Here is a 26,515-nt window from a genome sequence, read left to right as displayed (position 1 = left end):
GCAATTGTTAGCATTTGGCCCATGCAACAGAGTCTATACCAAAACTGACAGAAGAACCCTGAGATAGTTTTGTGTTTATATAATGCTGTTTGGGTGAGAAACTTAAACTGCTAAGCGCTCATTTGAACCAAGCAAATCTACTGGTAGAAAGTTTAAGTAATAGTGGCCAGTGCTAGAACTGGTCAAAGTTGTTACAAAAAAGTTTCCCCATATGTACCTTTTCCCTGTTTTGCAAAGCATTTTCTCACTTTGTTGCAGTGATAGGTACTGGAGAGGAGGAAAGAGAAAATTTTTTGACCCATGTATTTTGAACATAATTTTGGCAAAGATTAGGTGAAAGCAAACAAAAACCATAAACAACCCTCTACGTATAAAATGAGATTTTGCAAAATACACATTTGTGAATTTCCCTCTCAGTAACAGTATCTAGAGATTGTGCATCTTGGGAGTGCTGCTAAGACCCAATTTGCAAAGGTTTTTTGGTACCTGCAGCTAGAAAAGATTCCTAACTTACACCTGCACTGAACCCCGCATCACAGCAGGACCCTTACAGCCTCACTGCTGAAGCAAGTGTGAAAACTGATAAGTGCTGTGATGCAAGAGGCTTGTTAACCCCATGTTGAACCCAAGGAAGGGTAGTAACACTCATGGGACTACAAGAATGACAAAAGCAGTTTTGGAAAAGAGCCAAGGTCTAAGTTGAACATAAGCTGAGGTTTATGTTTTTCACTAGTTTGAGCTACTACTAGAAAAACAAGCCCAAGGAAGTGGTCAAGCTGAGAAGCTAACTCAGAATACAGATGTTCTTGTGAGGAAAAACAATTTTCTGTAGCCCTGATTCTCACCCCAATAGCCAACCAATATTCATTATGAGATCAAAGTAAGCCAGTCACTTTGCCTAGCAGCCTCCATCATGTTTTCCTCAGGATGACTGAGATCAGCTCATTTATGGATGAGTTAAACGCTCCAGCAGGTGGAACACACAGAGCTATCTGTTTCCACTGGCATTCCCCAAAGAAAAGGAATATAAATCACCTGGAACCAGAAGTTATTTTTTATTTTTGAGGGGCTTGGTCATTCAGTACTTCTGTAAGTGCAGTTTTATACAAGTGAGAAATTCCATAGCTGCAGTTAGATGAATGAAGAAAGGATTTTCTCCTTTTGCTTTTTAGTAATGTGAATCTGTGAGAGTTCAGTCCTTCAGAATTAAATGTCTGTAAAAGTTTTGAAAGTTAATGTTATGCAAGCAAGAACAGATGTACAAAGAAACCACATAGAGCACTAGAAAACTTCAAGAGCTGTAGTCAATTCAGGCAGGAAAATAAATGTGGCAGAAGGGAAAATAATTCTAGTACTGAATTCTCAGGCTCCAAAGGCATTTAAATCCCTGTTGTGTAACCAAATCTACGTGGGTACACTTTTCTTCCTGCAGAGGTCTCTGAAATCAGTGGGATTTTAAGCAAGCTCGAAGGTCATCCAAACAAGAAACAGAGGCTCTGAGCAGTAAACTCTTTGGACTTTTCTAATGAGTCACAAAAATCATCAACAATACTGAGTCATGATGTCCACAGCAGGATGGGTCAGTTAGGCTAGTGCATCTAATTCCAGCAGAGATTTTGTGAGGGGGCAGCTATCAAATGTGTCTGTCTCATTTAATAAGTATTTTCACCCCTATCTCTCCTCACACTTCATTGTGGCTGCAGCTATTTAATGCGTACAATGTAAGGACATTCAGTATGTGTGTTTACGTATGGATACAAATGCAGATATGCAATGTAACAGTTTCTTGCCGAGTGAGAAGAATTATGAAAGCTGCTCATCTGACAGGTCTTTCTGTAAGGCCATGTCTTTCCAGTTTCTTTTCTGCCTCTATCAGGGACAGGAGGAATATTTGAGGTCCAAAATAGCTCTCTTTTTAAATGCTTCAATTGATTCTCATTAATCTCTGCCTTCAGTTTAGGAGCTGAGTAAGCTTCTTCTTTCATCTTAAAATTAAATTTGCTTGATAGATTATTATTATTATTATTATTAGGTAGGGAAAACCCACCTGTCATTTGATGTGTTGGCTTCTGTTCCTTCAGACGTCATTCATGGATCATTTGCTGCCCTGATCACTATCATTGCTTTAAGCAATATTTTAAATCATTACAGAAAAATCATCATCTGGTGATTTCCAAATTATTTTTCATTTATAAAATTCTCTTAACATCTTGACTTTTGAGACATAAATCTAGAGCTATTTAGAGTGCTTTAAATAAAATACTTAGTGAAATATAAAATCAATAGATAGCATAAAATACCAACATAACTGACTGCAAAAACCATGTGTAAATTATATGGGAGCCAAACAAGTGCAGAGTGGTAACCTGGCACCAGTTCAAATTTTCAAAATGAAGTTGGAGGGAATGGCAATCTACAGGCACTGCTCCAATTTGATCTTGCACATTGAAGTGTGCACCTCAGTAACCTGGCATAGTCTCAGGACTTTTCAGCTTTCAAAATCCATTTCAAAGAAACTTATCTTTTTAAAACAAGACAAAACAAATCTGAAGATGCTTACTCTTCTGCACCTCAGCTAAAAAAATAGAGGTGTGTAAAAAGACAGAGCTGAGGCATAGATGGGAAGAGAGGTTGTTCCTCCTACAGTGACTGCATCGTATTGGGGAACAAAATGCCAAAGCACACCTCATTCTATCAGCTCTCTGCATGAACACCACTCTGGAGCCATGAAAAAAAATACAACACAGCAGTGGCAAGATCTGCTCTTAGCACATCATTGATAATACCTGAATGCCACCGCAATGCCTTCTCCTGATTAGAAAAAAGTTAAGAAAATTAACTCTATCCCAGCCAAAATCAGGACAGTATGTCTTACTGAAATGTGACAAAACCTGGATAAACAGGGCTGCTTTGACTCTTACAAAATTTTTGTATGTGGAAATATTATCACAGATCCATGCTGAAGCATCATGCCATTTTAAGCACAAGACAAAGGGAAGCAAAGCCTAAATCCATGGGTGACATGAAAGAACTCATTCTAAAGGCAAAAGAATTAAAGTGTTCATTGTTGGGTTAGAAAATAGCTTGTGCTTTTGTTATCAATTTATAGATAGATTTATATATCAATTCATAGACTGCCTGCTGTGCCTCTTATTGAAAAGACAGACAAGGTTTGTCAAAAATGTCTTGTACTGATTTGATCTGACTGAAAGTTTTGCTTTGTTCCACAGCATTATGTGTTCAGTGATCACCAAACGAATACTTATTCTATGACATTTATTGCAGTCTGAAACCTCAATCATGAACAGACCAACTGATGTGCATCTCTGTTGACATTTTTAACACATAGTGGTTCTCCTGTTTTTAAATTAAATCACTCACGTGCTTAAGGCTAAGTGCATGTGTATATATTTGCAGAGTCTAGGCCAGGCCTGATACCTAAATGAGGATCCACTAATAAAGAACAGAATCTGTGTCCTCCAAACGGCAGCTATTCACCAACTCCTTAGCTAAGTCTCACATTGTCCTATTTTACCAGTATTATCAAAATGTTTATCTTTAGTGCTACGCTTTCTGGCTCCTTTCTCCCTCTTCTAAAATCTATAATATGATTAAAGTGAAGCAAGGTTTGTAAGGAGAGGTAATATCTTTTATTAGAGCAACTGATACATATCTCCTTAGACCATCAGGGCTACAACAACACAACCACCATAATTTAATTAGTCATTTTAACAGAATTGGAATAATGGCAGTGACCTCAGCCAAAGCATTTTGTGTATACTTTTTTCCTACAGAGATCTGGCAATGCCCCATAATCCTGCACTAACATGTCTGTCTTTATTCAATTCCAAGTCTCTTGAATAATAAGACCATCAAAAAAACCCTTGCTTTTTTCTTTGCATGATAAAGTGGGTACCACCATAAAGCAAACAAATTTTAATCTGCTGTGTAACTGGCAGAAGGTTTTCAACAGACCAAATGATACTGCAGAGATTAGCCACCAGTTGGGTTGGGGGGTTTTTGTTGTTATTGTTGGGTTTGGGGTGTTGGGGAGTGTTTTTTTTAAACACGTTTTCAACACTGCTTTTCAGTACTCAGAAACACGTCCCTTCCATGACTTCCAAAGCATTTTGCCCTAGAACTGCAGCCTGTCGCATCTGAAGATGGTCAGACTCTGCAACAACCTAAGAAGTCTCGCTGCACTTGCCCGGGATTGTGCTGAAAGAAGCTGCATTTTCTAATTATGTATACATAGCTGTGTAATCAGGAGGTAAAACTTGAAACACCACCTAATAGATACGAAGCCAGCAGTTGAGGAAGGGCAATTCCTGCACTCTTGGATATGATTTAATGAATCTTGCAGGGGCTTTGACAGAAATGTAATTTGCCAAACCCAGCAATTTTTCACTGCCAATTAATTAAACAGCATTACTGAGAAGAAGTGTCCAGTAAATTAAAGAGCTGCAAGCCTAGAACTTTACATTATCTAATTGTACCACAAACTCAGCTACTGAAATAGATTTGCCTGGTTATCAAAAAGGCTATGTGAAAAGCTGCTTTTGAAAATGTTCCCCGCACTATTCCTTAAGGTTGACTTATATTTCTGTCTCACTGTAGCTCTTCATTCTCCTGTGACCTACACAATTACCCAGTGACAAGCGAGACACAGTTCCCAGCTCCAGCTATCAATGACACCAAGTCTCGGTTTGCTCTGCACTGCATGTCAGAAGTTGCCTGAAATAGTCTTTTAAAGGTTATCCTCCTCTCTCAAAATTCAGAACAACAGAAATCTCTTTATCCATTCCTGCTTACTGTTTTTCATTTCTCAAGTGTGATTTCAAGGCCTGGCCACAAACAGTCATGGAAGATGAGCCAACACAGTGTTCTCTGATGGAGAAAAGTGAATTATGCAAACCAGAAGAGTTGACTCTTCAGCCAAAGGGTTGTAAAAGGAACACATCACTTGAACTCTTTCCATCTAAATCATCTCACATGCTCTTAGCACACAAGCCAGTGCCCTGTGGCTTTAAGCACTCAGAAAGAAAGTTTCTAGTCTCTTCCCATCCACAAAGCTTCACAAGCACTATTTTGAGCAACAAACAAGAATGATATTCCCCTTCACAAAACAGTGTTGAGAATGTATTTGTCAACATGACACATGAAAAACTCGGAAAGGATTATAGCTTTGCATATTACCTGTTTTTGTGGGAAAGAGACAAGAGAAGGGTCCCTCAACAACTTATCCCTTTCTAATGACTTCTAAAAGATCTTTATTTTGCTATTAATACCCAGCCTTGCCCTATCTCACTCAGCAGACAGAATAACATGAAATTTTACTTTCCATGAATTAAAACTAAATTTTGAGACCTAAAGAATATTTAAAATATTTTTCTTAAAAAAATAATGTTTGATATTTTAAGCTCTTTAATTCAACTAATTTTAGAATAAAATACCTATCTAATTTTTATCATTTTATAGGCCCATCTAATCCCTTGTTCTGAAACTGTGTGCCAAACCACTGAAGTAAGCCATAAGAATTTTTCATACATTAACCAGAAAAAAAGAAAGTTTAGCACAAAGTTCTTCTCTGCAGAGTGAGAGGCTAACAGGCTGAGGCAGACCTCCGCACTTCCCGAGATTTTCTCAGTGCTGGAAGACCCATGAATAAGCCTTTAACTTGCCATAATAAAAATCAACATTTCACTGCTTCTCAGACAGCTGCATGCTACTCTTGCACTTAAAAGCAGCAAACAACCTTCAGGCATGCTTTTAAATGTAGCGACCTATGGGCATCTCCTTCCAAATCACTGGCAATCTCACACACCTTTTCTAAGAGACCATTACTAATGTTTTGCTTCCCCTGGTATTTTATATTTCAATATTCAAATATGAAGACAGCTATACAGTTCGCTCAGACCAGGCAAATTTGTGATCTCCTGTATGGTACAGTTATTTCCATCATATACCAGGTATTATGAAAATAAAAACATTCAAGATTGTGCAGCATTCACATGCTGTGACAATGAAATCCACAGGCCATCAGATAACTTTTGTGTTCAGATTTTAGAAGTGGTGACTGTAACCTCATGTCAGGCCATCCAAGCTCTCATAATCAAAGCCCTCTCCATAACTCTCACTTGTCTCTCACCCTACAGCTACAGGAAACTTAGTGGATTTAGCAGCTGAGATTTAAGGCAACACATACACTTCATCTGAAATAAAGTTACTCCCTCGTTTTGACTGAGGTTAATGATTGAAACTGAAAGTTCAAAGTTGTTAAGAGCTGAATGAAGTAATCAGCTCACATTTACCCAAAAGCTATGAATAAATTTCAGCTGCAGGTTCTGTAATAAGCGTTTTACTTAATTCCCACCAAAAGCTTGTTTTTCATATATATCATTGACAGACTACATCCCTGTCATGCAGAAATTATTATTGTGTGTAAGATCATGGTTGTTCTTAAAAATCAGACTGGGTTCATAGTGAACAATAGATCTTAGGTCATTCATGTTTAAGAAGTTGTCATGAAATTCATACAGTTTCCCAACCATAAAAATCATACACTTTGTGCTTGTTTCCCTCTTCTTCAGATTCTTTTTGTGGAGGTAAGTGATTTGGTATAGTGTGCTTTACATGAAAGATTCAAAGCAATTTATAATCTATACCTAGACAATTTTCCTTAAAGCACAGTGATAAAAGTTGTGTCATTTGCTAAAAAGAAGGTTTTATTAATGAGAGTAACAACAGTTGTCACCAGTCTCTCTGGAATATCTTCTCTTAATGAGTTGATTCCAGGTGTCTCGCTTTCTGGAGTAGTTTAAATAGCATAAGTAAACATACACTGCACAGTGTTAATATTTAGGCAGCTGGTTGAATGACTATTTGTATAAATCATTATGGGTTTGCGGCAGCTGAGCCTTAAAATAGGTCCCAGCTGAGTTGCAGCTTTTTAATGTAATAATGCTTCACATGCACAGTAAAAATTGCAGCACATTGCACTATGTTTGCTATTTATTTCTAAACTAACTCTGCAATTCTTTTATTGCATCAGGAAGTTTGCCTCAGTGAAAACCACACAACTGAGCTTCAGCACAGGGCAAAAATTGGAAAGCCATGCCTTCTAAGCACCAGTTGACAACAAGCATTGTACGGACAGACCTGAAGCAGAGAAACTGCCACAGTCTTTAGACTTTAATGAGGCTGCATGTCAGCATATGTAGAGGAGACACTGTTCTGAGAGCTCTGCAAACAAGGACCAAGTGCAGCCTCAGGAAGGGAAAGGGCTGAAGAACTGCTTTAGGCAAACAATGTGCTAAAGATGTATGATTGTATTCAAATACAAACCCTTTTTCCAGGCAAGGTTGCTTCATGTTGAAGACAATATCTGCTAAGTTTTATGTGTCTTGACAATGAAAATGGTATCTGAAGTACAGATATTCCTAATGTAAATTGAAGGATGTACATTATCAGACAATCAAGATTTTTTTTTATCTTGTTTCATGAAATGCACACATTAATCTTTACCAACTCTGTGCCTTGAACATTCCTTCCTATATGGGAACCCTTGAGGTGAATTAGGTTCTCAAAGCACACACTGAAGTCCTAAACCTCAGGGCTGAACACACAAACAGGTCTGCATGTGCAGCAGTAACACTGTTCTTCAGTTTGCATTCACACTCACCTCCCTTCAAACTCCTTTCAGTTCTTCTGGTTTTAGCAATTTTATCTATTTTAGCTATTTTCTGTATTATCTATTACCTGCACTATATATTGTCTCTGCATAAACTCTGGAATGCCTAGATCAAGAATAACCATCCTTTCTGATGCAGTGAGCTTTCTCCTAAAAACTTTGCATGCTCAAGTGCCACAAGACACAGATGACAAAGCTCTCTTGGTTACAGGGAAAGGCAGCTACAGGAATAATACAAAGGAGGAAAATTCTGATTGCTTTTCCAGCGTCTCTCCGCTCGTCTCTGAAGTGGGACTGATCAGATAGCTGAGACCAAAGAATGATCTCAAACCCTGCTGGTGTCACAGTGGCTTATGAAGTTTATGAAGTGTACTAAACAACCAGACATTCATAAGCAGCTTGAAGCACCAAATTTACCACTTGTGGAGCACAGGTTTCGTAGAACAACATTTATTTACACATGGTCCTCAGTCACAAAATGAAGCTATTTCTTCACTATCTTTCTACTATAATTACCTGACTACTCTGTTACTGCTGAGTTCCTGGAGCTCTGTAGTTCAATATACAACAAAGTAACAGTACCTTTTCAAAAGTCAGTAAAGTACTTGCAACTGAAATAGTTAACTATTCTAAACCTGGCGTTTTAACCGACTGATTCTGCATTATTGTACATACAGCCAACTAGATTCATCTACAAGAGTAAAAGCTGGTCACTGCAACAACTACTTGGTCATTGTAATTAGAACAAAGATCAGCTTGTTTATCAAGATGATGAAAAAGTAATAAAGGCTTTTTCAAGTGTGCTGGTAAGAGAGTAGTGCAGATGTATATTTAAAGATGCATGACTTGGAAGAACAAGAATTTTTTTTTTTTTTAAAAAAAGAGGAAAATATTTTTGCTTAAAATAGGACATTTTCTACATCTTTAAAAATGAGCACTCAATTGTTACTTTCCCTCATTAGTAAATGAGGACAGTATTTCCACATTGCAATCCAAAAATTCACTCAAGACAAATGGTTTAAACCCAGCATAACATCATTCACATTAAATTTGCACTAATTGTAAGGAAAGCCTAGTATTCAAGTATCTTAAAACCCAAGAAAAATGAAGTACTCTACTTGGATTGCCTCCTGTGAACTACTGACTTCCTTGCTTGCTTTCTAAATAACCATCTACATTAACACAGACGTTCTTGTTACCTTCTTGTGTTGCTGCTGAATTGGCAAGATCAAAGGGCATTGGATAAATAAACAATATTCCTAATGTCTTTAGCAATTAAGCACTGCAATTACTGCAGGAAGTATACTACCCCCTTTTAGTTCACCTCCCAGAAAAAAGTTCCATTAGAAATGGTAGGTCTTGCTGCTTTCTTTCAAGTGGTCTTTTAAACACTTTAATAGTTGTGAAATCTAATTGAAAAATAGAGGGGGTGGGGTTTGTTTGGAGTTTGTGGGGGTTTTAATTTTTTTTTTTTATCTTGAATTACCCAATCTGAATTATTTGGAGGCCAAGCTTTATTTATTTGAATGAAGTTTCTGTCATTAAAAATCAAGTTCAAATTGCACTGATGTTTTAATGCACTAGGTGGCATAATGATATTCACATTAGAGCAAATTAAATGCTTCACCACCAACCCAGGTAGTTAGTTGGGTAATAGAAGCCACTCTTTCTGCCAAATAAGAAGTCCTATGATAATTTCTGTAACAGTAGGAAGGCTAATATTATAACTCTCTTTTTTGTTCTTTGAAAGAATACTTCAAATTTTAAAAGAAAAATCATTCTTATTTAAAGAAGACAATATAAAAAACTGGAGTACTGTTCACATCAGAACACTGGTCATCTGATCCATGCACTTTCCATTGATTCCCTAAGGTCAGAACGTCTTGTTGCTTCTAAATAGGTGTACAAGAAGGGTGAAAAAAGAGTACAAAGAGTAGTAAAACTTTCTTGTTTCTTGTTCTTTTTTCCTTCTTCCTCAGCTCTATAAACTGGCAAACCTGGGCTATCATCAGCTGATAGATTATTTACAGATAACACAGCATGGTACTGGCCTGTGTTGTTTAACCTCCACTAGCACTTGGAGGGACATTAACCTCCTTGCAGCTATTATTTCTTTGTTTCTTTTGGTATGTGAAATATCCCATTCTCCTCCACCAGAAACCCAGGCATGTACTGGACCCACATAACATACGGATCCTCAGCAACACAGTTGCAGGCAAAGAAGTTGACAAACTGAGAGCCAAATCCTGCCCTAAACCTGTCTGTTCAGTCAGGTGAGTAGGATTAATGTCCAGCCCCTCATGTTGCAGACTTTGGATTTGCCAAGGTGTGATTTAAGAATTGAAGGCCCAGATGAAAAATTAACTACTGGAAGCAACTGTAGGGATTTCAGTTAAAAATCCTTTAAACCCTACTCCAGTCCTGATTGTGACACAGTTTACCCTGAGCAATTTTACCTGTGACCAACATTACAGTAGATCAAAGACATATGAGCTTAAGAATTATCATTTTTTCTAGGACTCCTGTTTCATCAGCTTTGATATGGGCCACAATAAATGCATGTTGATGCTGCCAGGAATTGGACCAGGTGAGTTGAATCAATCTTTTCCATTTCTGACTATTAATTCCACTATTATAGTGGACATAATGAAAGATCCTTTTAGACTGATTCTGGTGTCAGTCTGAACTAGCATTATGTACAAAAAAAATTTTAAGTCATCTTCATTTACTGTAAGCTCAGAGACTTGCTTTTTGCTGCAGATGTTCTGTCACAGTTTGCTTGAATTCTGGGCAGTAAATTACAAGATACGTCAATGTAAAGTGGCAGTGAAATCATTTATCATTAACTTGAAGAGGCCATTATTCAGCTGTGGAAGATGACTGTTTTATGAAATACAAAGGATGAGATCATGATTTAGTGACCAGAAGTGTTAATTTTCCAAAACACAGGCGTATGTAGTGAGAGTGAGAAAGGAATGGAGCCTAAGCAGTTGATATAATTTTATCTGGATAATGTTTTGATGTTTGCCATCCCAGTTAAAATTGGCTTTTATGACACTTGTTGCTGATTAGCAGACACATTTTTCTATCGGCTAACTGCTCTACATGTCCAAATTCTGTCTGTGCAATTACAGCTCTCACAAGTTACTGCAGTACCACAAGCAGGTACCCTACCTGAGCATTAGAAAAGGATTTAAAGAGGTATAAAGCTTTCTTTCTCTTAAGGGTTATTTCAAACATTCAAGTTGCTGAACAAACACTTCAGAGAGTCCAGGAATTATAATTTCCCTAGTTTTCTGATGTAGTCACTAACGTATATACCTGTTCTATGAAAATTATCCCACTTAGTAAAATTATTTGTTTGAGCAACTGAATAGCATAATCTTATTGCTGGGACTAATTTTGTAAAGACTGAAGATATGTTCAGCCCAGAAAAAGTGAACATAGCATGGAGAACAGCATCAAGCAGCACCAAGTGATCAATTCCTAGAAGAGATCAAAGACAGGACTTCTCTGTTTTAATGTGCAGTCAGTAAAGAATACTGAAGTGCCCTACCTTTTCCAGCTGGTGCATCCCCTCTTCTACGCAGCAAATGGATGCCAATGTTCTCAGCGTCTGGGGATAAAGGCACCTGAAACAATCCTGGCGACAGATCTTAAAGAGAGCAACTACACCTCCTTCCTGCAGGCAAAAACCAAAAAAGAAAAGAAATCAGAAAAGCAGTACTGAACGTTTTCCTGCTATTTAATTGAGATTGGGATAGGAGGCAGATTCCTTTATTAATTTACCCAAATTAGCTATCATCACACCACCAAAGAGGATGTTAAGCTCACACAGAGAACTCAAGTTGATTAATGCTTATACCCTAAGTGATAAAAAAGTAATAAAGCCTCAGTGGGAGGTATGCTTAAGTGATTGACTTCTACCAATTACAAGCATAATTTAAATTAAACTTTACATTCATGCAAAAATTACAAGGAATTATCAATAGGTAGCAATTGGAATGACATTTAATTGGCAGTTCAACCATATGCTAGTAGTTACAACAGATTTTTGACAGCATATATTTCCCATTCCTCTACATTTCTGAGCTCATACAATATTTACTTAATGCTAAAACATGAAAGAAAAGGTCATATGGTTGAAGAGCTACTGAAAATTATGTGGAAACAGGTGTCAATTTCTATACAGATACAATCCATATATCTTCATAGATCATACATAGAATTTGCACTCCTACACTTTTTTCTTTAAATATGGCAATAATGACAAAGATTTGAGAACATATACATCCTCACGGTAGCTATCCTTAATAATTTCCAACACAGCTTGTAAACGTACCAGTGTTAGCTAAGTTCACATAATGAATGGAAAGATATAAATAAATACCGACAATATATGCACTTCATGTGGTGGGGTTTTTTTTGGATTGCACCACATTTCAAAAACATCATGCCATCACATAGACTACTTACATAATGTAAAAGCAGACATACAATGAAGAAGCAAGCATATAAAATATTAACAACAGATGAAAGATCTTAGACTAAAATATTCAGATTACACTGGTAAATTAAAAAACATTGGAATCATGGACCAAGTGTAATATACACTGTTCTTTTTAAGCCTGTTTCAGTGGCCTCTATATAAAAATATTTTTCAGATTCACAGAAATAATCTTCTTCTGCTCAACCATTTGTGTTATTTGAAAGTTCAAGGTTGCAGTGACATAAAACCTCCAGACTACAATTACAGACTTCATTAATTTTCAAAATTCTACATTTTTGTACTAGTTCTGCTGGAATAGAGTAGAGAATAATAGAGCAAGCAAAGCTATCAGTTCAGTCTAACAAAAATATTACCAAAATTAATATCTCAATATGTTTTCAAGATAGAAGTTTTATATTTATTTCTTTCAAGACAGACATTTTGCATAGAACTATTTTGCACAAATATATGTAATTTCTGTGAGATCAGTGAAAACAGTAACTTTACTTAGGTTTGATACGAGTAAAATTTATTTATGGAATTATAAGAAGTGCACATGTATCTGTATAAGTTATTTTATATCTAGTACTGCTATATATAGCCTACTGCAGAAAGATATTTCTGAGCCACTAAAATGAAAAAAGTACAGTAACAAAAAAGTTTCAGTCATATTTTTCATTCCACAAAAGAATTTTGATATTTCACACAAGCAGTAATTAAATTATCTATGAAAAATACAGAAAAAAGCTATTACATTGTTGTCCCCAAACCTAAGGTAACTGGGATTTTTTTTTTTTTTTGTTATCAGTTTTAAATTCCCCACCGTTCAGTGGAATCAGAAATGATCTGATTCTCTGCTGTAGTCATAATAAGCAGAAGTTTGTGGACAACACTAGTAAAGCTCAAGTGAAGTTGGCACATTTGCTTCAAGCTTTCTGTGTGACAAATGGGTGCCCTGCTTTTGCCTCTGACGGACAGGAAGTGATTTATCACTGCATTTGCCAGGAGGAGATCTAAACTGTTCATTTTGTGCCCTCTATGTCATTACCAAGCTGTAAAATACTGATCACAAGTAATGAACCTAGAGAGCTGAAAGTGAAAAAGTGAAATACGGAATAGGTAGGAAATACTGAGCCTGATTCTGTGGCTTGTCAAAAATACTCCCCTCACAGAGATCTCAGCATTTCCCAGAATTTATTCACCTTTTTCAAGATTTGTCCCCTGTATCTTTTGCAATGTTGACAAAACTATTCCATCTGACAGGGATACACATAAATTGGTCAAAGGGGTAGACAGTACCACTCGGACAAAGAAATATAACAGCACTGAGCTTTGCTTCCTTTGGAGATTAACTTGCACATTTCCCAAAGCTCCCGGTACGTCTAATCATGCTGTTATTTATCCTTAGCAATCTTTTGGTCAAAAACTGGAAATGCCAAAATAACACATGACATGCTGCTCTTGCTGTAATTCAAGTTTCATTTGAGACAGGCTTCACATACTCAAAAAGCAGTATCTGAAAAAGAGAACTTGCTTTACTACTTGATGACCTACTTCTCTCCTATACTGGATTAATAGGCATTCAGTTTCCTGAAGATATCCCTGAGCTTCTGTTCAGAAGGGCTAGCAGTAGATAACAAAATCACCTAAAAGACAATCACAAAAATTATGTGAAGGAGATCATGAATATAAAAAGCTCCACCGTGCATAGTGAGGAGTGAATAAAGAGGGGAGAGAAAGGACATCCAACTCTAAGGTGTAATATTTTGCAGTTTCAGCCCATAATGAATCAAAGTTCCGTGAATTCTCATCAAGCCTTTCCTCATGATGGAGGACAACATTTATAATTAGCTTGAAAGATGGTCTCTGAAGAAATCTTCGTAGTAAATACTTGCTAGAAAAGGAACTGATGTAACAAAGAAAGTGAGGCCAAGATGTATTAGAAGCTTCTCAGAGCAAGCAATTTGCTGCACATCCATTTGAAACTCAAATGGTCAGTCTCCAAAGGAGGGTGTGATCAACAGGTATGGCTACCTTCATTATCATTTCTGCCTCTCTCTCTCTTTTAGGAGACCATCATTATAGCACAGAGTTCAATACACTTGGTATTAGACTCTAATCATCATCAGTGAAATGGATTTATTAACAAAGGCTTTTTTTTTTCCTGTACCACTGTATCCCAGCACTTATTTGTTGTAAACCTGGAACTGATTTTTGCCAATTCTTCTGGTCATTACAAAGCAGAATCATTTTAGAACCAGCCTACTTCTAGTAATGTTAATTTTTGACAAGTGCTCAAGTGACATCCAGCCAATTCCTCATGCAGCAAACAGTCCATCCATCAAATCCATACATCCATAATGTAATAAAAAAAGACTTTTGCGACTACGTTCCTGCAGTGCAACCCCAGACAATGATACAGCAAGTTAGTCACATTGTTTGATGTTTAATTATGTGTCATAAAACTTGACAGAGGAGTGGTTTAGCAACATTTGGTTCCAAAGGTAGGGAAGAGCTGCAGACAGAAACCTGACTAAAAATTTTCCCTGGTAGTTGTAATTAATATTCTACTTGGCTCTTCATTTCCTCCTTTTCTCTTTTTGCTTTTAAAATTGTGTGAACTAGTGGAGTTTCCATTATGCTGCCACTGGTACAGCTGCTTGTAGATGAACGCTACATATTATGGTTTGAAACTCACAGCTGAACACTGGTTATTCTATTGGCTCTGAATTCAAGGATTTTCATTATTATTGTTATTTAGGCTTTCTCCCTTCATTTCTTATCTTGCCCTCGCTACTACTCATTTGTGTTAGAGATCCTAGTTTTTATACTGCTGACAGGTAGTGAGAAGTACGAGCTGGCTGCCAGAGTGAGTCAGCGACATGACCCTTTCACAGCAGGTTACAAAGTTACATGCTAAAAAAAAAAGTTGAAGATGCCTCCAGGTGGAATAAAATTACAGGTGACATTTCAGCATGGGGGATTAGCATTTCAAAGCCTTTTTTAATATTGGCAGGAGAGTAGAGTGAGGGAGAGAAAAGACTGAAACCCTTACCAAAATGTAAAGTGAGAAACCAGTTCCTATAATATTGTAGCTTTACAGTATTATCGTGGTTCTTTGCATATCCAGGATTTTGGTGTGCTTTAGGGTTGTAATTTATAGCTTGGGATAGGAAAAAAGCTAACAACAGGGTTCCACAAGATCACACATTTTCATGGAGTGTAAGACTTCAAGTTTACGTAAACAAATTTGTTGAGCTTTGACTTTAAACTAGTTTTTACAAAGATAATGAAAAGTCTCAAGGGAACTTCTGTATCTGTGGGAGATTGAGATCTTTGCAAAAATGGAATCCATTCTCACCCTCTTAATGAGTGGGTGCTATTCAGCACCTTGCTCGCTGATGCAGATAACAGGCAATACAGAGGGTGAAGGCTGATGGTGAGTCAGGACAAGCGCATTTCACAGTGCACAGAGGAAACAGGCACATAAGACAGATGATGCAATCACTGCTGTAATTTGGCAACCAAATGCCACTTAGGGTTCTTTGCATAAGAGCATGCATTTCCTCACTTGTAAACCTGTAACACATCCAGGTTTTAGCAATAAATTAATTTAGCGATTTATGGAAGGCGAGACTTTACTTCTGCTAAATGAAACTGTTATGGAATTCACACAGTGATAAAAAGCACAGAACCAATTTTCCTCAGTTTGTTAGTTCTGCACTTCCTCGATATTCAACATTTTAACATTGTTTTTGGATACCACTGAGTGGAGCTCAAATATCAATTTAGAAAAAATTAAACCTCCCAGGCTGTTGCCAGGATCCACTACACATTTCCAAGTCTACCTCATTCACAGCCTTCAGAACAGTGCAGTACCTTTTATGGTGCAAACATCCATTTAAAGGCAGATCAGAAGTAAAATTATTTAAATGATGCTGTTTAACCTCATCTCTGAGCCGGACAAAGGATCAGCACACCATTCCACAAGCAGAAGCGTGGGAAAGGAGGTTTTCTTCTTTCCATATACACTGTAGATGTGATTATCCTATCCTCGGCATCACACAATGCCCTGCCTTTCTCACTTTTCCAGATCCAAGTGTCCTCAAAGGTACAAACTCTGCAGGGATTGCCAGTTATCATGATCTTGGTGGAATGATTCATTTATACCAAAAGTTTGTATCAACTACTCAGTGAACGAGTACACACGCTGCCAGAAGTAACTGTAATGACATTCCTCTGTAAAAGGAAAATAATGGATGCAAAGTATTTTTAAAATTACATCTTTAATAATATCTCTAATCTCCTCTGTGCACACGGCTGAAAAGCCTTGCTGTTTCTCTGCGTACTTGTCAGCCATATGCATGGCCAATTGTAAAGTTTCTCTCCACTTCTGCGGCTGCTACTTAAAAAGTACTGTCAGGAGAGACACTAAAAAAAATGCCCAAGGTGCTGAAGGGAATGGTAATACATCAGGTGGCACAAAGACAACTGTAGTTGAAGCAATGTCTGGAAGCCTGTTGGAGCTTACCATCCTACTGTAGTTGCTTGCATAGGCACTGAGTTTTATTGAATTAAAGATTGGGGGGCGGGGGGTGTTGCACCTTTATTTCCTTCTTTTTTAATGTAATAGGATAATTGTAAGTAAGAAAGGGTTGCAAAAAGCAGCAAAAAAGGAAAAAAATACTTTCTCAGAGTAAATTGTAATCTAGCTTAAAGAACAATAGTCTCCTGAAATACAGAATTTCGTTTTGTACTGTACATTTTAAAACTTGCAGCATCTACTGTGTTAAGTAAAATAACTCACTTGTATTACTTGTTTACTTTGGATTAATCTGTAAGTCCCCTTACCTTAGCTATGATACGGCACAGATGAGCACCCTCCTGGGTAAGGCTGAATAAACTACTAATAGCCGACTCCGTGATATACACACTATCCGACAATTCTATTTGTCTCAGCAGGTTCTGTGTGACATAAAATAAACATCATTTACTTCCAATGAAAAGCATTAGAGTTGCATTTAAAGATAAGATAGGAGTAGAACGTTTAGCTCATTTAATCCATATCATCTTCCGTCTCTCCCTGAGAAAGAAAAGGAAGAAAAACATGGGGGGCAGGAGTCAAACTGGTAATACTAACACATCTATCACTGCATTTGAATAGATATAACCAAGAATAGTGATATTTTAAAATAAACACAAATAGAGTAAGAGAACGGGTATGTGTGAGAGAACATTCCGTACAGAACTCTTCAGCTATTTGGTAACTTATTCTTGGGTTTGGCCTGGGATTGAACTAAAATTTTCAGAAGTCAACTAACTGTCCTAGTGCTGAAGCTGTATCACAAGGTTTCTACCTTATTTATAAGGAATATTGCTATACCCTTTCTCACACTACTTTCTAATGCTCTGGGTTCATCACTATTCTTAGTATTACCAGAAAATGTCATTGACCAATACAGGGAATTCTCACAGAGAAATATAGATTATTTCTCCAGTGGATGAAATAGATTAAATATTTTTTCCTCTGTAAATAGTTATCTTGCTTTTGCATGCGTGCCATTGCAGCTTCACAGAGAAACACAGCTGTCAGAAGCATATGAAGTTTATTTAATTTTAATCTTTCTAGAAGTACATGCAATCACTAGAGGAAGCATTAATCATATTTTCTAGGAGAAAGAAGGTAAGCATTTTTATATTTAATCCAACTTCGAAAGAAGTGCAAAGAAATATCCCACATTTTACACTGTTACTAGTAGAAAATTCAATTATCTTCCCTTTAAGAGGTTGTGTTCTCCCACCTTTAGCATCTCTCCTTAGAAAAATATTCCATAAAAGACATAGCTTATCAGTTCATATTTTTGTATGAACCTATCCTAAATAAAATCCTGATACACCAATTAGAAAAAAAAAAGCTCTTGAGTATAGATTTAAGCTGGGAGTTCTGGACTCTCACACAGACACTTAGCCCAGTCCAGAGCAGCAAACTACCCACAGACAATGCAGTTGTATGGCAAGAAGTGGGCACACAGCCTGACTGAATGGCTCAGAAAACTGTTCTTAAAAATGTTTTCATTAATGAATTCTAATCTAAGTCTTCAGCCACATAAATACACACGAGATGGTGCAGAGAAGTTAATTCTGCTCCCTTAAAAGAAAAAGCGACTAGGATTTCAGGTGCATCAATAGGTGCCAAAGTGCCCAAAGACAGAACTATTAACAATAAAGAACCGCTTTTTGATGAAAAAAAATAAGCATCAAAACAACCACTCGCTGAATTTGTAATACATAAATTTATTTACACACTTCAACTCATATGTGGCATTTCATTTAGTTATCATAAATCCTAACCAAAGCACGTTAGTAAGTAGTTTGTTAGTTTGACTGTAATTCTGCAAATGTATTCTGGAAATTCTCACTTCCTAGCAATAATCTTTTAAAACTATAAGGGATGTTTCTGAAAGAGCCACAACTTTTTTTTTTTTTCCTATCTTAATGCATCAAGGTACATTAGAATTTAACCAATACCATACATTAATTTTGGTTTAGCACTGTAGCAAATCCTATTTAACTATTTCCTCTTCACTAAGCCTCTCATTTCCTCTTTTTCTGTAGGGACAACATAAAATTTCAGCATAACATGATTTCTAAAATATAGACAAATTAATTGAGCATAACTACATTTGGGGTTTTTTTATCTGAGGAAGATTAGAGGGTGCAAAAGAATTACTAATGAGATTCAAGAAAGAAACCAGTGTAAGCAAGGATAGATTGGTTAGACTTGCAAGTTGCTACTATTTCAAGGATGGTCTAATGGAAAAAATATAATGCATTTTTAGTCTCAGCCTAATTACTCTGTGTATCTACATTTAACCACCACTGGAAACTATACATCATGCCTGCAATGATACAGTACTGTTTCTGGAAGGTTAAACACACACACACACATATAACCTGTACGCAACGCTGTATCTTATGATCTAAGACACACACTGGTTAACACATGTGCTGTAATAATATATTAGCTTTTAATGAGAATAGTTGAGATAGGAGAGATTTTTTTCAAGGTTTCTAAAGAAAAGCAGTGTCTTCTCTGTGTCCAAAGGTCTTATTAACAAGATATTGTCCAGAAATTAGATGCCTTGCAATGAAGGAGGCTTATTAGGGAAAGTATGTAACACAGTGAGCAACAAGATCATTATGTTTGGGATTTGAAGTTATTGGAGAATTTGAAAATATAAATGCCTAAATCTCTTTGCAAGATATTTGAATTACTGTTCATAAGTTTGCTGAAAGTTGAGAGCTGTAAGTATAATCCTCCTCTTAATGCATGCTTTCCCTCAAGATTGAACAATTTTGAAAGACTTTTTTTTTTTTAAAAACTATAAACTAACCTGTGCCTCGTGCGTTAAAACCAGCTCTATTAACTGGCCAAAATACTGAGCAACGGTAGTGAGTGTTTCATTAATACAAGATTTCATGGACTTCAGTATCTGTTCATCTTCAGTTTGTATGCACCTGAAAAGAAAGAGAAAGGAAAAGGATGAAGGAAAAAGGATGCAACAGACAACTATTGTTTTTATCAAGCTGATAGTCACAGGTGAGCCTTGTGTTAATAATGCGAATATAATGGGAATTCAACTGTTCACATGAGGATACTATCTCTGTGCCATGAGAATCACACTAGACTTCAATCAAAGTTTTGTCTACACATAGTAAGTATACCAAAGGACAACAATGGACATTAATGAATAATTTTGAGATCACAATTTACTTCACAGACTACAGGCCACATTTTGCTGCAGATGCTTTGTTTATACCAGTGTAACTCTGCTATTTTCCACTTATGCATATAGTTACAGTAACTCTAGGATGCCTGCATTTCATCTGCAGCTCTGTATATCCATCCATCTTTCATGATCACAGTGCTTTCGATAATTTTCTTCTCTTTACCTTCTTTGTCATAATTTAATGATAGCAGGATAAGGACCCAAAATGAATTTTACTCATCTGGGCACACATTCATTTAAATTTAAACAGCATACTCAAAAGTAAAATTTGGACTTCTATGCAGAAAAATTACATACAGCAGCTCTACCAACATGGTATAACTATTCTGTAACCCGTGATACTTGGCTGTAACTGAAGAAACAAGATAAAGATGGGAAATTTTATGTTATTCAAATGAAATAACTAATACTTCCTCACAGAAATGCATTTATTTGAATTGTCAAAACAATTCCACCCAGGCAGACCAGTGTAATGGAAGATGTAGTTTGGTTGATCAGTGTATCTACACAGTAGGTCTCCTTTTCAGCCTTACCCATCTTTCACCCTCCTATATCAACATTTGTCAGACAGACAAGGAGGGAGAGGACTGATTTGGGGCAGACACTGAGATGAGAGCTCTCATTAAATCAGTGTGCCTCATAGTAGACTATAAAAGTAAAGTCTGAGCTGTATGAGTTTGGCAAAACGCAACAGGGCTCAAGAAATGTTCTTTCCTCATAATTAGATTGTGTCTTTTTCCCTGATAATCCCCTGAGCAGAATGACTTACACAGTGTTTAAAGTAAATTGAAAAAGACCAATTGAACTGTGTTGGAGGAAACAGGATAACTTGTGTTAGGCAGGGGAAATATCACGAGCAGAATTATAAAGAGATTCTTATTTTGCAGTCTCAGCATTATGGAGTGCATGGAGGCAAGTAAACCTACAACCGCAATTTAAAGGAACATGTATTTATTTGGGTTTGATTTACTAATACATGGATACGTGCATACAGGAACACATAGTACAACAGTCTCTCAACTTAAGTTTTCACACCAGCTGAAATCTTGGCTCCACAGAGCTCGAAGGAAACTTTGTCACTGATATCATTAGAGCCAGACTTTCTCCCTTGATGTTTAAAAGTGACAAATCCACTTGCACACAGCTTTGTGTCTATGCCAGGCTCTTTGTACACCAGCAGATCTCCTCTTTCATTAGGATGCAGTTTAGATAAAAGCAACTCACTTCACCTACCAGAGGCTAACATTTAGAGAGCCTTTCAGAGCTGTGGGGGCCTAGTTCAAACATTTGAGCGTGTTAGTAGATTTGTAATTCTCATTAGAAATTCTACAACGTAATAAAACTGTAAAATTAATATTTCAGCTAGAAAATTTAAATTACCTTTCCGTGAATGCTGTAAATTCTGAACATTTGTCTATTAAAAGTTTTTCAAACTGCAAAGGGAGAAAGAGAAAGTGAAAGTGGTTTTAAAGCAATATCCATGCACACAGTTGCTTTTTAAAAATAAGGCTTGTTTATGATAACTAGGTGAAAACCCTCCAGAAACATAATATTTCATATAGACACCCTTTTTCTACTTTTCTGCATAAAACAAGTAGACATAAAACTGAAATTAACAAAAAAGTAGTATTTTCTACATTGTAAATGCAAAGGAACTCACAGACAGGACATCTGATTACTTTAGTCCAGTAGTCCTCAAAACCAAAACTTTTTTCAACGTAATTTATCAACATTATTAAATCAGAATCAGGCCTGTGATAAAGTAGGATCCAAAATGAGTCAAGAATATTTCAAGAGCTGAAAAGGGATTAGAAAGTCTTAAACAAGGGGCCAGTATGTGTATGTAAGGATTTCCCCCAGATTGCTTAAAGCGAGTTTTAATTATTATGATAAAAAAATTAAACAAGACAAAAGTGATATTAGGTAAGGCATCCTACCTGGTGCATTTCTTCTGAAGAATTCCTGGTGAACGTATTGTACTCATTTATCATTGAACGTACATGGCAGTTGACTCTTACTGTCATGCTGTGGACTCTCTGCCATCTATTCTTTTCCAGCTTTTGAGCAATCCTGGTCAATTCTGTGCTTATGATCCAAGCTCTTTTCAATAGCAGCTGTAAGTTATCGCACGTGCTATATTGTGAGGAAAGGATAAGTTCATTTTGTTCATCCTTCTCAATGCTGATTGGCTTGGACTGGAGAATACACATACATTCACAATCTGTCATCAACTTCAAATCTTCCATCCATCGCTGAACGGAGTCCACCTGAATTAAGTGCATCCTAGAAGGCAGGGAAAGACAAGGAAGAATGAGGTAAAGCAAAACAACCTTACGATAACCACCAGCAATACAATACAGTTGCATCCACCTACCAGGTGGCAAAACTGCTTGACAGAAGGCAACTAACTGAACAAACAATTTGCTTGCAGTAACACAGCGGCATGCTTAGCTTTCTATTCCAAACACAGGCTTTGAGTTTCTAAACACCTTTACACCACATACCCTGCTGTAAAATTATTTTTGAAAAATCAGTAGATAATAGAGATAAGTAAACCAGAGAAATTAAGACTACACTTTTTGGGGAAAATGTTTCTTGTACATTCAGAGTTTATTATGATGAAGGAGCAAATTTATGGGTGTGTTTGCTTGTTGTTTATGGGGCTGTACTGTCAGCTTTTTCTAGACAATTTGTCCATTGGACACTTGATAGAAAAAGTTTTACCTTGCAGCACCTCTCCAAGACCCTTCCACCCATACTGACAGAGCCAAACCAAGACAGCAAACGATACTATCAGCAATATCTGTTTTTGCCATATCATAATCCCCTAAAAGTCAGCTGGATTCTACTTCCTGACTAGTCCTTTGCCTTCTCCCTTATTTCTTACCACCCTCTGTACAATTTGCACATCTAACTTCCAAAACACATTTTTGCACTACAGCAAATATGCTGTGAACCAGCAAGGCTGAAAGAACCTCCTTGATGAGCATACCCTGACACAAAGGCAGTGGGTCTGCATTTTTTGTCCTTGCACCCTTCAGCGAGTAAAAAGCGGTACCCGAGACAGCAGCAGTGGTGAGCTGTTCTGAGCTTGCTTTTGTGGGGGATCCCAAGTTCCCCAGAGCCTTGAGGTAAAGTTGCCTAGATTTACCCTTATAGGGAGGTGCCCAGACCCTAATAAATAACCCCTTCATCCTCACCCCAATCATACACATATACAGAACCAGGTTTTCTTAGACCAGACTAGTGTTATTAATGCTGTATCTAACAGCATATAAAGGTCAGATGCAGGACACTAGGTCAGACCAAGCAAAGTTTGTGCAACTGCATTCACCCTTATCTACTTTGCCTTTGCAGACAGGCTACAGTTTCTGCTTTTGTTTCATTTAGCTCAGGGAATTCCTGAGTGGCAGCACCCTGATCCCTTTGAATCCCCAGAAATTTATTCCCTCTCTCTGAGACCTGCCTGGCCCATCGTTGCCTCCTGCTGTCTCTCAGACCATCTATGCAAAATACAGGCTCCCAACTTTTTATTTAACTCTCATCTACCACACCTAAGACTGGACCTCTGTTTCCTTTACAGGAAACACTGTCCATCTCCAGAACACAACCACCCCTTTTTTTTTTTCCAGACTTAACAGTAGGTCCTAGATTATTTCAGTCTACATTTCCCCTCCCCAATCCTCACAAGAGACCAGTTCCCTTGGTAAATATATACAAATATATATATATATATATAAAGCATTTTTACTATCAGTAGTATACATGTAATAAGTACATATATAAATATATATATATAAATGTAAGAAACAGTTACATAGAGCTAAGGGAAAAAGAAAAGAGTTATTGGGAAAAAGAAAGCCATAATGTATTTTCAAATTACTTAAATTTTCCTTATCTTTATGCAAAAGCTTAAAAGATTCTCAATGATGGTTGCTGAAATTAACCATGGTTGCAGTGGTAAAGACAGACTTTATCAATATCTGTCCCCCACTAGGCCCATTATATCCCCTCTCAGCACAATGTCATTCACTGGTAATAAAGCAAAGCAGGAGGCCAGAGTTCAAAGAATCACTGCAAGTCTCTGTGTTATTGGAGATTTTCATATGTCTAAAAGAGTTTCTGAAGAATTCATAAACGCAGACATGACCAATGAATGTAATATTTGCATACACAACACACTTCCAAAAGGGGCACTTAGCAAAAATTTAAGATTTCTGATCTACAATGAATAAAATAATTTTTCTGACAGTTTTCATCAGCTGAAGACTCAGTCTGAATGTTTGGCAATTCCTCTTAATATGAAATACTTCAAAATTTTAGTATCTCATCCTCTAGTGAAAGATGGATTGATACTAAAGGATTCCAAAGAATTGAAGATGAAAGGTAAAGAAGAAATTAAGTGAAAGCTAGAGAGACTGGGCTTTTTTTTTTTTTCTGAACTTCTATTGGAATCTTACAGCTAGTCTGACAGTGTAGTGGATTGTTATCAACCTTCTGGATACATGCTGTAGTTTTATAAGATGCTACACCAGAAAGGACAAAAAGAAAGTTTGTATTATAGCCCCTATTCTTTTAATCCAGATACTGATTTATTGCAACTCAGCATCACAGCAGTAATGCTGTTTGCTGTTATATAAAGCCTTACAGTTAGAACAAAACCTGCAATTACATTAGCCAAGCAAAGGATGACCAGGGGAAGACATTTTTAATTCTCATGCCTTCCATTTATACACCGAGGACCAGCTGAAGTCAAGAAATCTCCTTCCAAACCACTGAAGTAATATTGCACAAGTGACCAAAATTTATTAATGTACTCATGAAAAGGAGGCTCACGTCAAGTATGATTTCGTATAAATCAACAGCAAACAAGATACAAGAGATCAGTTTCATTGAACCAATCCCCCTTTTCACCATGTAAGATGAAACTGCTTTTAATTTTAAACTTTACAGGCTACTGCTATTTAAGGTCTTTACTTCACTCAGCTTTGAATATTGTGTAATTGCATTTCATGATCGATTGTGGCTCACTTTCTTCTTGCTATGTGTAGTCTCCTTATTGCCTTTTTGGATCTGAAGCAAGGTTTCCTAATAAACAAAAATAACAACTTTAGAAGTTTGAGAACATGATTTATAACAATGTGCATAGTTTGCATGCAGTACAGGATAAACTCATTTGACACCGAGTAATGTATTTTTCATTTCTAAAGTGCACTGTGATAATTGATCAAATCTCTGTTTAGTAAGTACAAATAAACCCCTATATTATAAAATCACATGGAATAAAACAGAATAGAAGGTTATTCAGGAAAAAAAAAAAATTGCTTATATTTCCTTTAATCCCAAAAGCCAATCTTCACTCTGAGGAGAAAAAAGGATTACAAAGTTGTACAAAAAAGGTACAGATGTTAAAGAATCTCTCCTTGTTTGCTTCTGTTCCCATTACAAAGTTGTACAAAAAAGGTACAGATGTTAACCTTGTTTGCTTCTGTTCCCGCTAATTGTCAGAAGTACAACTGTAGAATTTAGGATGCTCTGCCATTGAAACTTAGTATTCCTTAACTCACACCAGTGGCAAAAATAATACCATTCACCACCTTTCAGACAGAAGAACCACAGAAAGCTCCTCTTGCTCACTATGTCAACATTTCTGACACATTATTCTTTAAAATACACATGTAACATGATTAGTCAAGTGAAGAAATAGAGGTAATCTTCTTAAGCATTCAGCAGATGAATTTGTAAACTAATTTTTTATATATTAAAATAAGGAAAGCAAAAAGTGTGATCACTCCTAATTAGCTATTAAGAATCATATTCCAGACAGCATTTACTGAACTCCAAAAATGAGTTGAAAATTTCCATTCTGTCTCGCCATTACTGAAAAAAAATTTACGCCTACAAAATAAAAACAGCCATAATGGGTCAGACCAAAAAATTCTGTCTAGCCCATTATCCTGCTCCAACATGGCCATTAGGAGATGTATAAGGAAAGATTATAAGAGGCATGGCAAGAGCTGAGCAACCCCTCCTTTCCATCTTCTGGCAATTAGTGGCTTAGGAAGTTCCTAAGCCAGAAATTGTGTCGGAGCAGGATGTTTTTACAATTCATGAAACAAAAGTAGCCATTAATCCCTTTTTGAACTCAGTTAAACTTTTGGCCTTTACAACATCTAGTGGCAGTGTCTCACATTGTTTGATTATTTTTTGTATTAAAAAAGTGTTTCTTATTGTTTGTTTTAAACTTGCTGCCTGGGGATATTAACACGAGCTCTTTAGTTCTTGTATGCTGAGAGATACTGAAATAACAGGTCCACATTCACCCTTTTCATGCAATTCATCATTTTCACGTAATTCATTATTTGTTCTACCCTATCTTTTCTCAGTTGTCTCATTTCCAATGTAGAGAAACTCAGTCTACCTAGTCTGTCACCATACAGAAGGGATTCCACTCCTCTGATAACCCACTTACTCTCCTCGCCTTTCCAAAAAACCTTTTCCAGTTTTCCTGTGTCCTAAGATGTGATGGAAAGAACAGCACGCAAT

General features: G+C 36.8%; 1 protein-coding gene across 1 annotated transcript in view; it reads right to left on the bottom strand.

Annotated features, from left to right (window-relative positions):
• Positions 1–26,515, bottom strand: part of INSC (INSC spindle orientation adaptor protein) — a 157,424-nt gene that overhangs the window by 42,240 nt on the left and 88,669 nt on the right. The window contains exons 3-7 of the mRNA XM_009635378.2: positions 21,907–22,252; positions 21,350–21,402; positions 19,574–19,697; positions 17,031–17,144; positions 11,247–11,372 (exon numbers count right to left, since the gene is read on the bottom strand). Of these exons, the coding sequence (XP_009633673.2) occupies positions 11,247–11,372; positions 17,031–17,144; positions 19,574–19,697; positions 21,350–21,402; positions 21,907–22,252 (763 nt within the window). The remainder of the gene's footprint in view (positions 1–11,246; positions 11,373–17,030; positions 17,145–19,573; positions 19,698–21,349; positions 21,403–21,906; positions 22,253–26,515) is intronic.

This window comes from Egretta garzetta, unplaced genomic scaffold (assembly GCF_000687185.1).
Source record: "Egretta garzetta isolate BGI_Z169 unplaced genomic scaffold, ASM68718v1 scaffold133, whole genome shotgun sequence".
NCBI classification, from domain to species: Eukaryota; Metazoa; Chordata; class Aves; order Pelecaniformes; family Ardeidae; genus Egretta; species Egretta garzetta.
The sequence above is the reverse complement of the archived record's forward strand: the minus strand, read 5'-3'. Positions and strand labels throughout refer to the sequence as shown.